This window comes from Mastomys coucha, unplaced genomic scaffold, assembly GCF_008632895.1.
Source record: "Mastomys coucha isolate ucsf_1 unplaced genomic scaffold, UCSF_Mcou_1 pScaffold9, whole genome shotgun sequence".
NCBI lineage: Eukaryota > Metazoa > Chordata > Mammalia > Rodentia > Muridae > Mastomys > Mastomys coucha.
In genome coordinates, this window is record NW_022196915.1 from 40702254 (window position 1) to 40717041 (window position 14788).

At 46.9% G+C, this 14788-nt stretch overlaps 1 gene segment (V, D, J or C); it reads left to right on the top strand.

Moving 5' to 3' along the window:
• LOC116084800 overlaps positions 1 to 13474 on the top strand; it is a 556508-nt gene extending 543034 nt beyond the window's left edge. Inside the window, 4 exon segments of the C gene segment in view lie at positions 9856 to 10122; positions 11452 to 11496; positions 12293 to 12400; positions 12996 to 13474. Coding sequence covers positions 9856 to 10122; positions 11452 to 11496; positions 12293 to 12399 — 419 coding nt within the window.
• The last annotated feature ends 1314 nt before the right edge of the window (positions 13475 to 14788 follow it).

Sequence of the window (14788 nt, forward strand, 5' to 3'; positions counted from 1 at the left end):
AAGCAAGTGTTTCACTCACAAAGTTTCATAAAGACTCTTTCCAAGATGAGGGGAAAAGTGATGCTCATTGGTGGCTGTGATGAGGGAAATAATGGAGGCCGTGGGTATCACTGGGGGCTGGCACTGTTTGCTCTCATGACAAGGGCTCCTTTGAGTCCTCATACCACTCCTTATAGGAACTTTCAAGATCACCTCTTTCTGGGTGTGTCCATGAGAGGGTAGAGCCGAAATGTGGTCGTTTTTGTGAAGCACTTACTCAGAGTGGGGCTATGGAAACAACAGACTTACTTTGGGGCAGGGAACCCAAGTATTGGTGATACCAAGTAAGTGAGCTCGGTCCTCTGCCACAAATGGCCCTCTATGATAACCTCCTTCACCTTGGTAGCTCCTTCTCCTGACTCCAGGCCATGGAGAGCATATACCATCCATCTGTGATGTCACTCACAAACGAGGTTCTCAGGCAGCCCTTAGCCTCCTCTAGCCTTGCTTCCTCCTACCTTCTCTATCCCGCATCTCCGATGGCCTCGTTTACTTGGTAAAGCTTCCTCTACCATTCCTTGAGGCTTGATTTCAAATTTTACAGTGGATCACAGAAATAAGTGCTGGAAGGAACCTCGGGGACACCTTGCTGCTGTGACTGTGGCAGCCTGAGGTCCCAGTCAGTACTGTCAAGTCCCAGCCCCCTCCTCTCACCCTGAGTTCAGCAGAGCCACATAGCCTTTTACTAACAATTCTCAAGCGCAGGTAGAGGTCAATAGTGAGCCAGCTGCATGCAAGGGCCAAGGAGTGCCCATGCCAGCTTAGGGCTGCAGCCTGGTCTGTGATCTCTGTGAGCTTTTCCATCTCTGAAGGAGGCATTAGGACTTCCATTTCCTCTTGTCTTTCAAAAGTTGCAACTGTTTTCTCTGGGGTTTCATAGAAACAAGGCCCTGTCTGAGTCGTGGTCACTGGAAATAAAGATGATCGGACAGTGTTGGGTGCCCGTCTCCAGGTTGTAAAGAGACCAGGATAATAACTCGAGTCATAGGAAGGGCCTTAACCTTGCAGAATCTTGGTCAGACAGGGTTTTGCAGGAATCAAATGCCTGGGACTCTCACATAATGGGAAAGCTATGAATGGAAACCTTCAGGGTTCAGGAAGGAAAACCAGAGAAGAGCAAAGAGAGCTTCTGACAGAAGTTTAGGGGTGCTTCAGCGCCAGCCTGGGTAATATCCCTAGAGTCCCAACTCCCATGGCACCTTCAGAAGCCCTAGGATCAGACCAGACTGTCTGCCCCCACGGACCAGGTGATTGATCGCGGTGGTATCCAGATCTTCCTGCTTCTATGCTGAAAAGAAAGTGATAGGTTTTTAGTGGAACTGGGTGAGGGGCCCAGTGGGCCCAGGGTTTCCCTGGATTGCTGCCCCAACCCAACAGGACCAATGGCAAAGGGAGGTCACAGGAGATAGGTTTCATCAAAGGCTTTCCTCACTGTGTACCTCGGGAGGAAACTACAAACCTACGTTTGGAAAAGGGACCAGCCTCGTGGTTCATCCACGTGAGTACTGCAGAAACAATCATTGGGGAATTGTTGTGAGCAGAATGTTAGGGAAGGGCGTCCTACAGTGAGAGAGTGGAGTGGTCTGCACTCATTAACAGACTCCTTTGCTGAAGAGGAGTAACTGTCGGTGTGTCAGGTCTAATGAGGCTGCATTGAATAATGGATAAGGGTTCTGCTTCAAAGGACAGATATCCAAATTTGAGAACCGAGGTTTTACTCTTGTCAGGTCTCTGAAGAACTTTTCTTCGTAGCAGACCCAGAGCTACCCAGTCCCTATTGCCCCCTGTCTGAGAAACTCACCATCTCCTGTCCACTCAATGAGATCTTCCCTTCCCTCCTCTCCCCACCCCCATCACAGCCAGGATGCTGAGGAATCCTGGACAAAAACCAGGCCTCCTATGGCTTCAAGAAGCCTCAATCCCTTTCCCCATGTAAAGCACTGATAGGAATTACATTACAGCGGGGCAGTGGTGGCACACAACTTTAATCCCAGCACTTGAGAGGCAGAGGCAGGCAGATTTCTGAGTTCAAGGCCATCTTGGTCTACAGAGTGAGTTCCAGGACAGCCAGGGCTACACAGAGAAATTCTGTCTCCAAGAAAACAAAACAAAACAAAACAAAACAAAACAAAAAGTTAAACCGAGGCTTGGGATTATTAGCAAGTTGCCCAAGACCACATAGCTCAGAAAAACACAACTGAAGTTGAGTTAGACCTATTTGACTAAAATATTTATTATTAGTGTGAAGGAAGTCCCCCACACCACAAAGGTTACCTGGGTGTAAATTTTTCCTTCCCCAAGTGAGGAGATTTGGTCCAACCTTGTACATCCTGATCCTCTGGCCATAGTAGTAGCCATGCAGAGTGACTCAACATTTCTGGGACCTAGGTAAAGTCACACTTGTGTTAGCAAGATGCAGGAACTTTGGAGAGGGAAAGAGAAATATTAGGAGACTGTTCACTGGGTATTAACTACAAAGAAAGAGGAATATTAAAACCATGAGGGAGGCCATAAAAATGTTTTGTTTCCTGAGACACTCTGAGTTGTCCTGGCCCTTTCTGAGGGCAGGTATTTGTACTGCACCATACTAGGGTGGGGGGCACAGGTCGTGGGGCAGCTCACTTTCGGGAGTGGAACAAGACTCCAAGTTTATGCAAGTAAGTGCCTGGCCTTCAAAAGTCCCTCTGCTCACTTGCTTACATGATGAACCAATGATTCCTGAACTAAATTTATGTGTTTCCTCATAAGATTCAGTTGATTCGGATTCTAAATTCCCAGCCATTGGCTTACTGGTGAATTTTCTAAGGCAGTTGCCAAGGGGAATTAACCACCCCTTTTGTGGTTCCCAGATCTTTATCAGAGAAGAAATTGTGACTAAGTGTAACAAAAGATTTATTTTTGGTTTTGTTACCATCCAGTTTCATAAAAGATGATGAATTAAACTTCCCAAAGATAGTGAACTTTGGACACACTGTCAAGAAACTCCATCCTCAGCTAAGAGACAGGGAGGCAAAAGCCTATGACATTAAAGCCTATATAACATCAAAAACAACACGAATCAAAAAAATTAGACCCTACAGAAGTTAAAGGGCAAGTTAAATAGACATAAGTGTCAGGCCTGCATTGAAAAGAGAGTACTTAGAGCATTTACCCATGCAATAGCTCCTTATTGAGCAACTCTATCCTAACCATTATGCTAGACGTGAGGAAGGAAGGGAGGGAAGACCAGGAAATCCAGAGTGTCTGCCTCACAAGTTTAAACAGACTGTCATGACCAGGGTTACCAGGACGCTAGGTAGGCACAAAGGAGCTACAATGAGTTCAAAGAAAGGGCTAGCCAGCCACTTCTCCAGACAGCCTCATACCTCTATTCACCCTCCTGCCTTAATCTCTACAGGACAGAATCTTTGCTCTTTCGAGCTCACATTGCTAAACATCAGCACAATGCCTGCAATGTAGGTATATTTCAAACTCATGATTCCTGGGAGTAGGGAATGCCTCCTGGCCAGCAAGGTGATTCACTGGGCAAGGCTGCTTGCTCCTCAAGTCTGTGATCTGAAATCAATCCCTGGAATTCACATGGTAGAAAACAAGAAGTCATCTCTAAAACTGATTGTCCTTTGACCTTCACATGCATCCCAATGGCGCACACACACACACACACACACACACACATACTCACACACACACACACACACACACACACACACACACACACACGCTAAATCAGTGGTTTTTTTTTTTTTTCAAAAGTGCCTTCTAGAAGATTTTAGGAAGGTTTTAGTGGAGAGGAAATCACTGTTTAAAACATGTTGTGTTTGGCATTTGTAAGTATTTTCCAACAGAGAAAGTTGTTAGGCCTTTAGAGCAGGGAGACAATAGAGTCCACCCACGTGGAGTATGGCAGAGCAAGAAGTAGAAATTTAGATGGCCTTAAAAGCCAGCAGGGGAAGCATCCCATCTCTCCAGGGAAAGCTCCTCTGTTCGAGTTTGTTTGCTTGTGTGCTTCACCAAGGGCCTCTTTCGTGCCAAGGGTCAGTGAGCCTGGATTAGAAAGCCCAGCCTGTTTCTGGAAAACCAGCGTTTAGAGGCAAAACGACAAAAAACATCTGTAAGGACAACCCAGCACAAACAGGGTTCAGCAGAAAAGGAAGAGATGTGGTGATAAAGACGTGATGTCTGTGTGTCCGTCTGAGGGACCACCAGGGAAAGAGGTACACGGAGGACATGATCCCACTGGCATTACAGTCATCTTTGAAATACCCAGCTCCCGGGCATGGGGTGAACTATGGCTGGAAGCTCAAAAACCTGTGTTTGGAAAAGGCTTTCGAGTTGACATCATTCTTAGCAGGTAAATCTGTTGGGGAGATACCGTCCTGTGTGTGCAGACCCCGAAGGCTCAGAATGCTGAGGAGGGCAGAAGCAGACGCAGCTCAGCTGCCTAGGTGCTCTGCCCTTGTGGGGAGGAAATGAAGCTGTCTTGTAATAATTAGAAAGAAACAATCAGCCCCGTAATTGTGGCCGCAGGAGTGAATAGGAGAGCGAACAGATTTGGAGCACAGAGAACCCAATGGTTAAAATTAGACTAGCATTTAGAATGGAATTTTAATGTCCTAGAGCTAGAGAAGGCATATCCGAAGACCAAAATAAATACACATGTACATCTATGAGATATTAATGGATAGTAACATTACCCTTAAATAGTAAGCTTGAGGAGCCCGGGCTTACTTTATAGTAAGATTTTGCAGACTTTAAAATGCTAATATTCATCGTCAGTCTTCAGGATTGGAATGCATTACATGATTTCTAATCTTTGGGCCTTAGATTACTTTTTTAGAAGAAATGAGGCTCTATGGTGTCCCCACTGAGAGCTCTCTCAGACTTTAGGGTTTGTGTCCCATACAACGAACGCCAGTACAAGGCAGAGCTTCCTGACTCCCTAGCCAGGATAATTGTAGTCCATGTGTACCCTAGGGAATTACAGATGCCATCTTAAGGGAGGGCCCTCCCACACCTCAGTCCTGTCACTAAGCCTTGCCAAAGTTTTCCACGAGCCATCAGTGCAGTCTTCTCTCAAGTTCCATTTCCTACGAGGCATGGTGGCACACATTCATCATCCCAGCACTCGAGAAACTAAGGCACAAGGATCATGAGTTCAAGGCCAGCCCTGGGCTACAGAGCAAGGCCGTGTCAGAAAAGAAAACAATGTGTACTTTTTAAAATCATTTTGCAATTAATCCCTGTCTCTTCACACTCTCCCAAGGTGCCTCTTCCATCTTTAATTGTATTATCGATGCCAGAATGGGTAACTTCCTTTCATGAAAGCTCTGCTGGCTCTAAGATGGCTGAGGGAAAGGTCTATGGGGCTACTCCTGAGAAAAGGGATCTGTGGTGAGACTTCACTTTCATCAAAGGAAAACTGACTTGAGGGAAATCGGCCAACTGAGGCAGGAGACGAGTGTCCCAGTCGAGGCTGGTCCAACCCAGGCTAGAATTCTTGTAAAGCACCTTTCTGCTGTGTGTTATCTGGTAGCTTCAATAAGTTGACCTTTGGAGCAGGGACCAGACTGGCTGTGTGCCCACGTGAGTATGATCGTGCCAATGGCCGGAGCAAAAAGATCTGGTGCCTTATTGGTGTAATCTCTAGCAAATCTTGGGATGCACAAAATATGATTTCTTATTTCCACAGGCTCTGGTGGTAGCTTAAAATATTCCCAGTTCTTGTACTGAAGTCAGAGAAGTGCCAAGAGCCAATTGAATAAATGAAAATCTAGACAGGATAATTTATAGAAAATTTTTTTAAAAGAATTGCACATGCTCAGTGCTTTCAAGAGAGGCTGATAACATCAGCAGCAGATAACCTGAACATCTAGGAAATTAGCTAAGTGCCCTTCGGGAGGAAGAGACGGGTTAATGGCAAACACAAATTCTCTTTTATTGCAGCAGGTAGTTAAACTCCTGGGTTAGCTAATGAGTATGGTAAGGGGACACCAGTTCCCCAGAGACTTTGCTCAGAACTGAATTGAGTCCCAGCACCAGCACCCAAGGGTAAAATGGCTGAGCCCTGTGACTGGCCAGTGTGCTACCTTTTATAAGGATGGAGAGGAAGATAGGTGAGGAGGAGGGTAGACCTGTACTGAATTCTTCACCAGCTATATTTAATAGTGTTTCCACTTTCAACAACAAAATGATATTCCCACGTCATTCGGTATCATGTAAGATATTGCCTTCATACAACAACAACGCCTCCATTGGGAGAGTGTCTAATACATCCTTGGTACTATTATCATGGCCTTGCCTCACAAGGTTTATATTGTAGTAAAGAGAGCGAGCAACCGCTTCCTTGGTAGATAGAAGTTGTAAGAAACCAAGAACTCCAGAACAGTTTAGAGAAATCCTGAGACGCCAGTGGGCTCTGACTGGTGTCAGAAAGTCTGCTTCAAAGACCTTACCCGTACTGGGCATTCAGCTCTAACCTTAAACTAATCTTTGGAGCCGAAACCAAACTAAGCAATCCACCATCCACGTAGAATGAGTCAAGGATAGAATGTACAAGTACTCCCTCTGCCTCTCTGTCCAAGACACTGGCTTGAGTTCTGGTATTTTCTTCTGTAGTAGGATCATAAATGTTTCTAGAAAGAACCCATCGCACCCAGCACTAAGTACTAAAGAAACATTATCCTTGCTCTGAACCCTTGGCAATCATAAGGCAGTTGACAATCTAGATCCTTAAAAAAAATTTAAAAATTAAAAAAAAAGAAAAGATAATCTAGATCCTTCCATTGGAGTATCTCAGAAACTGCTGCTCTGAGCAAGGACTTTTGATCTCATAAATTCTCCTGAATTTATGGAAATCACTTAACTGACTTTTCAGCTTGGGGCCTCACAGTAGAATGGGACAGGAGGAAGGACTGTTCGTAGCAGAGGCAGAATTGTAATCCAAGACAGTAGAAGAGCTAAGTCTCAGGGCTGGGATTCTCCGCCCTGAGAGACCAGTGCTCTCCTTCTATCTAAGGAGTAGGTCACCTGAGCTTCTGTAAAGGTGTCCCCTGCAGTGTGAATGCTGGAGGACTAAGTGGTAAATTAACATTCGGGGAAGGGACCCAAGTGACAGTAATACCTGGTGAGTTATCCCAAGTGGCACCATTTGCAACCCAGTAGGCCATGGTCATTAACCCCTCTCTGGAGATGTCCGCTGTTACCATGGCAGGGTGAGGATGACTGGGGTATCATGCTAATTATTTTACAGAGGTCTACGAAGGGGGAAGGCATCACTATCAATCTTAAATATCTGTGTTTTCTCTAGGTCAAACTCATTAAAAGATGACTTTAATCATTCAATGGACACTTTTAAATGCCTCTAAGTAGCTATCATTCTAGATAATGTTAGGCTGAGAGTAAAAAAGCCTAAGACAGATAGATGTCAGACCTGTCCTCAGACAGTGTAGAAACTAGACAAAGGTTCAGAACAATTGTACATTTAACAACCTACAGACTATTTGAGGGTGGGCAACTGCTGGTGTAGACAAACAGACTCAGAGGGCCAGGGTCCTAGGAGAAGGTATCCTTGACTGAGGCTGCTTTCTGTGCTAGAAAAGATTTGTTGAGCCTTGACAGATTGATAAGATCTGTGTAAGTAAGACAGAGGAGGGAGGTAGAATTCCAACCAAGGAGCAACAAGAAAGAAAATTTGATCTTGGGATAAAGAAGGCACAGGCCTTTTGGCTTGTGTAGGCAGATCTGATAGTAAAAATAGACTAAGAGAACAAGGTGAAAAAGGAGCCTTCTTAGACAGTGGAGATAGGAAATACTAGAACGTCCCAGGGAACACAGAGATTGGGACCAAGGCCAGCCATGAGAAAGCTGAGAATCCAGTTTAGTAAGCAGACCAGACGTGAGGTGAGAGGGATCCGGTCTTTCCACAGCCAGGAATCACCCCCCACACACACATACACGCACACACACCCCTCCGTCTTCATCAGACTCTAGGTGAGTCTGTCCCAGCCTCCTTGGGAGACAACCAGGGGTTGTTACTGTAAGGAAGCATTAGGACTGGTGTGCAGATAGGGGCTCCATCTTTCCCGAAAAGCCTGCAGTGGTGCTGTTTCCTGACGCTATCCAAGCCTGAGTGGGACCCACATCTGTGTCACTAACTCTTATTCCTAGGTTCCCCGTACTTAAGAACAGAGCACAGGTTGAGTGGTGAGGGAGTCTTTCCATCATTGCAATGCCCCTGGGGACCTACAGCACTTACACACTCAGACACGCGCCTCTGTATGTTTTGAATTATGATGGCAAGTTAGGATCCACAACAGCTGAATGTGTAGCTGGAAAATTGATCCAGTCTTGCTAAAGTGACCTCTGATGCCATCAGTGGTAAAATGTGTTTTTCTTACCAGGTTGGAATAGAAATGTTTCTCACTGCGGGGTTCTGAGAGACAGAACCCCCGAATTAAACCTCTAATTAAAGGGGATTTGTTTCTCATTTTCAGGGGGAAAGGTGGGGTTGCAGTAGATATCTATGGGGCTGAAAATGAAAGGGTCTAAACACTAGAAAGTCTCTGTGGCAAGACCTTAAATATTTGCCTAAAAGGGGCCAGAGCTCCATGTCTGACCATGGCACCCATCCAGCTCTGCTGCTCCATGCAGTATCTTGCTTGCTACAGGCAGCTCTTGTCTTAACTCAGCATCCTTGAGCAATGGCGCCAATGCCTGATTCCTTTGGTTTAGGATCCAGCTGGAAGTCTGCATTGCCAAGGCCACCCTGGTTGGCTCCTGTGATCAGTTAAGAACTGTGGGAGAGAGAACCACCGGACAGGAGCTTCTGATCCCAGCCCTGCTGGAAACTCTCTAGGTGGTCTGGTGTGTTAATCCCTCCGGCCAGCCTCTGCTTCCTCCTCTGATGGTGGAGGGGGTGGGGAAATAGTCTGAGAGAGTCACGTTAAAAACAAAATCCCTTGGAAAAAGGAAAGAATTGTCTTGGTGTGTTACCAAGGAAAGGCCTCAGGTAGCACTCGGTTTCCTGGAATAAAGAGACAGTGTGATTGGTTTGCTAAGTGGTATGTTCTCATGGTGAAACCCTGGCACGTTTGTTTATTCAGTTACTTTTATTTGGAAAAATAGTCATTTCTCAGAACAGCCTGGATGGAAAGGGGAGTGAAGCATCGTGTCCATCTTCAGGTGGAAAGTCTGAGACTTCAGCTGCCTGTTGATTTAATCTAGGCTGTCGGGAGTAAATTGTAGAGACAGGGCTGGGATGCGAGTGTTACTCAAAACATTTATCAATGAGAGAGAAATGGCCTGGTGATGTGAGAGATTTTCCAACTTAATGTCAAACTCTCACTCGCCTTCGTTTCTCACCAATGTCCAGCCTACTTGGGGGAGAGTACATCTAGAGACACATCTAAGTCTTTGTTTTCTAAGCTAGTTGTTGTCCTGCCAAAACAAAATTGTTTGACTAGACTCACTGGGACTTGAAGATCCTGTTAAGTAGAAAAATGACAAGATGGTTTAGTGGTCCCACCTTCCTTTCTGGTTCCCCCCCACACACACACACACCAGAAAGGACGCCCTGGAGAGGGACTACTGATCGTGACTGGCACTTATGACTTGTGCCTGTTCCTAAGCCTGAGTCCATCATGGGCAGCTAGATTTTAAGATGTCATTTCCGATGTAAAGCCTGTGAACAAGACTGGCCAGTCCAGAGAGTTCTGCTCTTGCCTGTCACTGGCATCTGAGTTCTGACCTAAGTTAGGACCCAAAAGTTAAAAAAAAAAAAAAAAAAAATCTTCTAACATCAGTCCTCTTGGCCCACAGATATCCAGAACCCAGAACCTGCTGTGTACCAGCTGAGAGATTCCCAAGACCCTGAGTCTCAGAACAGCACCCTCTGCCTGTTCACCGACTTCGATTCCCAAGTCAATGTGTTGAAAACCAAGGCATCTGAAATGTTCATCTCTGACAAAACTGTGCTGGACTTGAAGGCTATGGATTCCAAGAGCAATGGGGTCATTGCCTGGAGCAACCAAACAGGCTTCACCTGCAAAGATGCCTTCAAAGAGAACGCCTCCTACCCCAGTTCAGGTGAGTGGTGCCCCAGAGGTCTCCTTGCTTCGGGAGAGGCCTGGCTCAAATCTATGATTTTCAAAAGCTGATTTGGGCCATCTCACCCTCATCGTTAGGCAGCAAATTCCACATCCTGTGTCACTAAGGAGTGTTGTGCCCTGTCCTAGCCAGTCACAAAGGCAGGCAAGAGAACATTACAGAGGACATTGGCCCAGCGTTAGTTTCACAATTCTGAGCGCTCACCTTCCTGTCTTTGCTTGGGCCACGTGCCCTCTCTGTTCTCCCAGGCACGGTTTCCACGCCCTTCCTGTCCCCCTCCCCCAGCCGCCTGCCCTGATTCCTATGTCTGCCAAATAGTGTGGGTACAGGAGTCAGATGAGGAGGAGGGTGCTCCATTCTAATCAAGGAAGACCATCCGTCAGCAGAGGGACATGTAAATGACATCAGGCTGCAATTAATATATGCAATAACTTAGAGTTATGGAAAGAACAGCTCAGAGAAAATGCTATCACGATACAAGTTAAAAGATAAGAGGGACCAGCCATGCCCGGGCCAGAGGGGTCAAAGCCCAAGAAAGGAGAAAGAGGAAAACAAGGAAAAACTGCAGGAAATGAGTTGTAAGACATAGACAGAGGGCCAGATCCCGGGGGGCGGGGGGTGGGGTGGAGGCAAGAGAATCAGACCTTCAAAGTCATCTTTACCTACACAGAAAGCTCAAGGCCAGCCTGGACTACCGGAGACCCTGTCTCCAAAAACAACTAAATGAAATAAACATAAAGTTGAGTGGTGTGTGGAGGGCAGACGGTAGGTCCAGCAGAAGACAGAGAACACAGGAGAGAGGTGATAGAAGCCCCACCAGACGATGCCAGGACTCCAGCAGCCAACACCACTTAGGATTTAGAGGCAGACCCACACAGAGATAAGTCAATCGGCATCAAGGAAAACAGCAGAGCATCTCCCGCAATAGGACCATATACTAAGTAAGAGATAATAAAGGAGCAAACTTGGGCATCAACACTTTGGGGGAGTACATGAAGATATACGGCCCTAGTCACTGTAAATATGTCTCACTGAAAGCCGCCAGATCCAGGGACTAGCTTGACTTTTTGGCCCATGTCATACAGCATGTACTTTGCACAGCCCATAGTTGTTGAAAGAATAAAAGAGTGCCCACAAGTGCCTACTGGGACCTTTGCCCCAGCAGAGAGATATCCTTGGACAATATGTCCCCCGGCTCTCTCCCAGAGAATTCCAGAAAAGCTGTGGTATGTTTTCCTGACAACAGCCTGTGGTAGGACAGTTGACATGCTTTAGAATCTAAGAACATGCCTTCGTTTTTCCTTTTAGACGTTCCCTGTGATGCCAAGTTGACCGAGAAAAGCTTTGAAACAGGTAAGAGAAGGATCTGACCAATGTTGAGTGATGCTGGGGGCAGCGGGGTGAGAAGCCAGTAATAACCTTTAGGGCACAGGAGAGGGGGGTGGGCCTGGGGGTGGGAACAGTATTCCCAATCCTACCCTAAGCTTCCCAGGGTCTGTCTTGAATCCCCAGCATGGTTACCATCATTTCCCATTCTAAGTACTTAACAAGCAGTCCCTCCAGCTTCACAAGGCCTGTGAGTCACTCTCAAGCCTTGGTGTCTCTTCTATGGGTTCCTCTGTGAGAATAGCCACTTCATATACCACTGTGGAACTTGTGAGTCCCTTCAGAGCAGCCCTGAACTAACCAAGTCACTCTAAGGACACTGGGCCTTCTCTACATCTCAGGGGAATTCCTTTCTAGAAAGGAAGTAGAACTCACATAGCCTCAGGCAAAGGTTCCACAAGACTAGTTACTGAGTCATCACATCTGTGGTTTGTTTCACCAAGGGGCCCGCCTAGAACATTATGACAAGTTCTGAGCATCTACCCCCAACCCCATGCCCCTCCATACAGGGCCTCACAATATTATATGGACTGAATCCTTTTGGTAGTTTTTGTCTTAAAACACAATGCCCTTACCCTGGAGGAATACACAAATACCTTTGCCTTGGGGTGTGTGCAAAAGCTCAAAGAAGCGGACCTGGGGGTTGAAGGTTCCCACCTTCACCCGGCCTAACCAGCTCTTGGGAAAGTCCATATCATCGTGAGTTGCTGTACAGCCCTCTCATGCACATACCGTTAATGGCTACCACCTCTTGGTTTTACAGATATGAACCTAAACTTTCAAAACCTGTCAGTAATGGGACTCCGAATCCTCCTGCTGAAAGTGGCCGGATTTAACCTGCTCATGACGCTGAGGCTGTGGTCCAGCTGAGGTAAGAAGGCATCAAAGCCTGGAGAAGGCTTAGAGGTGTGGGTTCAGAGGAAGACCCAACCCTGAGCACACACTGCCCTCGGATTAAAATTTGCTTTTAAATCTTAAAACTGGACCCAGAGAACTTTTCTACCCCCTACTTGTTACAAGTTGTAACACTGTTGCAACAGTGCCCAGAAACACCTGGTTAGAAGAACACAATCCTTTCAGCATCCTTGGTCCAGCCGTGACTCTCCTAAAATACATGAAGAACAGCTTAGATCACGCTCATTTAGAAATAATGAAAGTGAGGCCAAGTCACATCAAGGGTCACACAGTCAAAGAATAGAGGAGGAGAAAACTCCTGACCCTGATGCACATGTACCACGTGCCTCGGCCCTGCCTTTCAGAGTATACACTCCCTTCCTGTGTGCTTTCTCCCTAGCTCTCTCAGCATGATATTCAAAGATATTAAATATTCATTAGCCCTAAGCCTGGCTGGAGTCATCATGCTTTCCTGGTCACCTTGCACAGCCCCTGATAAATTCATCCCCATCACACCGGTGAGGGTCCTAGTCCTCGGTACCAAGCCTGATCTCTGTGCTTCCTCACTCCAGGTCGGCAAGATTGAAAGAGCCTGACTCCCAGGCTCCTTCCTCCTCTCTCTTCAAGCCAAAAGGAGCCCTCCCACCTCATAAAGAAGGCTGCCCCCATTCACGATCCCGCCAACTGGATCTCCTAGATTTGTAAGGAAGGTTGTCGGAGAGCTAACTGCTGCTTCACCCACTCAGCTCCCTCACTGCTGCTGACAGAAAAGGCAGGGGTGGGGCTTCTCCTGGATCTGAAGACCCCCCCCATGACAGATTCCCCTGTAGAATCTCTTGGAGAATGTTGTAAAAAACATGGGTTTGTTTTTTTGTGTGTGGGTTTTTTTTTTCTTTTTAAGCATCCATAAAGAAATGCATATTACTCTTTCATCAAGGTGTAGAAATTATCTCATTGTCTAGACCCTCCCTGCTACTGTGTGTATTGAGCCACATTGTATATTATTCTATAGCCACATGACTTCATTAAAGGTGATTCAGAAAAACCGAAACTGTGATCCTATTTGACTGGGTTTGGTGGGGGCATTTACAATGCTGAGAGAAACCCAAGTACAGGCCTATCATACTTCTCCAGTTACCTCAGCAAACCTCTCCATTCAACCTCCTGGAATGACCTCTTAAAAATCCCACTAAGCAGCTGTGCCAAGGGCCAGGGTGAGTCTCCGCTCACGCCACACCTGGAGGTCACCCATAAGAGGCTGACAGCAGGGGGGTTGGTGGGCAGGCTCTGACCTGTAGCTGAACTTTACCAGTCAAGGATGACAAGTGCCCTCCAGGCTCTCACCCACTGGCACCTGCCCTCCAGGGACACCTTCTTTCACACTCAGATTAGCTTGCTCCTGAAACTGTGTTTAGCCTCACAAATGTACGGCTGGGACTTGGCCAAGGACAGCAGACGCCCTACGCTCTCACTAGCCTCTGCAGAGAGGGAGCCTCTCCGTCAGTCTCCTTTCCCCAAGGGCAGGGATTCAGAGGGGAGTACGCGTCAGAGACCAGCTCACGCCAAAATCGAGTGCTTACTAGTTCCCAGGACTCCCCCACCCCCACCCACTGCCACCGCCCAGTACCTCCCTGGTTCACCTGTGTGTCTATGACCCACACTAGCCAGAGAAATATGCTAGTCCTCCCCGTGGTGACCAGGCCTGCTTCTTCTCATAGAGATGGGGCTGACCAGCTTTAGTGTGTGATCTAGGGCATGTCCCTCCCTCCTGTGAGCTTGAGGGTCACCTCCTTTGAAATGTCAGCTGCGAATGGAGACTACGGCAAAAAACCCATGTCCCCACTCCTGGCTGCCCCTGATTAGAGTGACCACAGAACCCCACCGTTTCTAAACTGCCTCATCTCTAGCCCACAATGAAGCCTTTTGAGATCAGTGGAGGGGAAGGCCTCAGGAGATGCCACCATGACAGGGCCACCCTCACACACACGGGAGGAGGGGCGAAAAGCCTTCTCCCCAAACCCCTCCTCTCGTGTCTGACACGATGCCAGAGACGACCACTGGGAATTTCTTTTAATTAAACCATTCTCTTCCCTGTATTAGATGAAAGTGCCCATGGGAAGGTTGGTGCAGCAAGCCTTTATCAACCATTAAGAACTTAGGGCAAATTAGTTTGTCTTTTTTTTTTCCCCTCCTAAAGTGGTAATTCACTTTATTCTAAAAAAAAAAAAAAAAAAAAAAAAGGCAAAGAAAGTGCGTGGGTGGCTGAGGAACTCACGCTCCTGAAAATTGGCTACCTCAATGCTGAGGCTGAAGGAGACCTTGTGGGCATGGGACAGCCCAGAAGGCAGTATAAGAGTCAAAGACA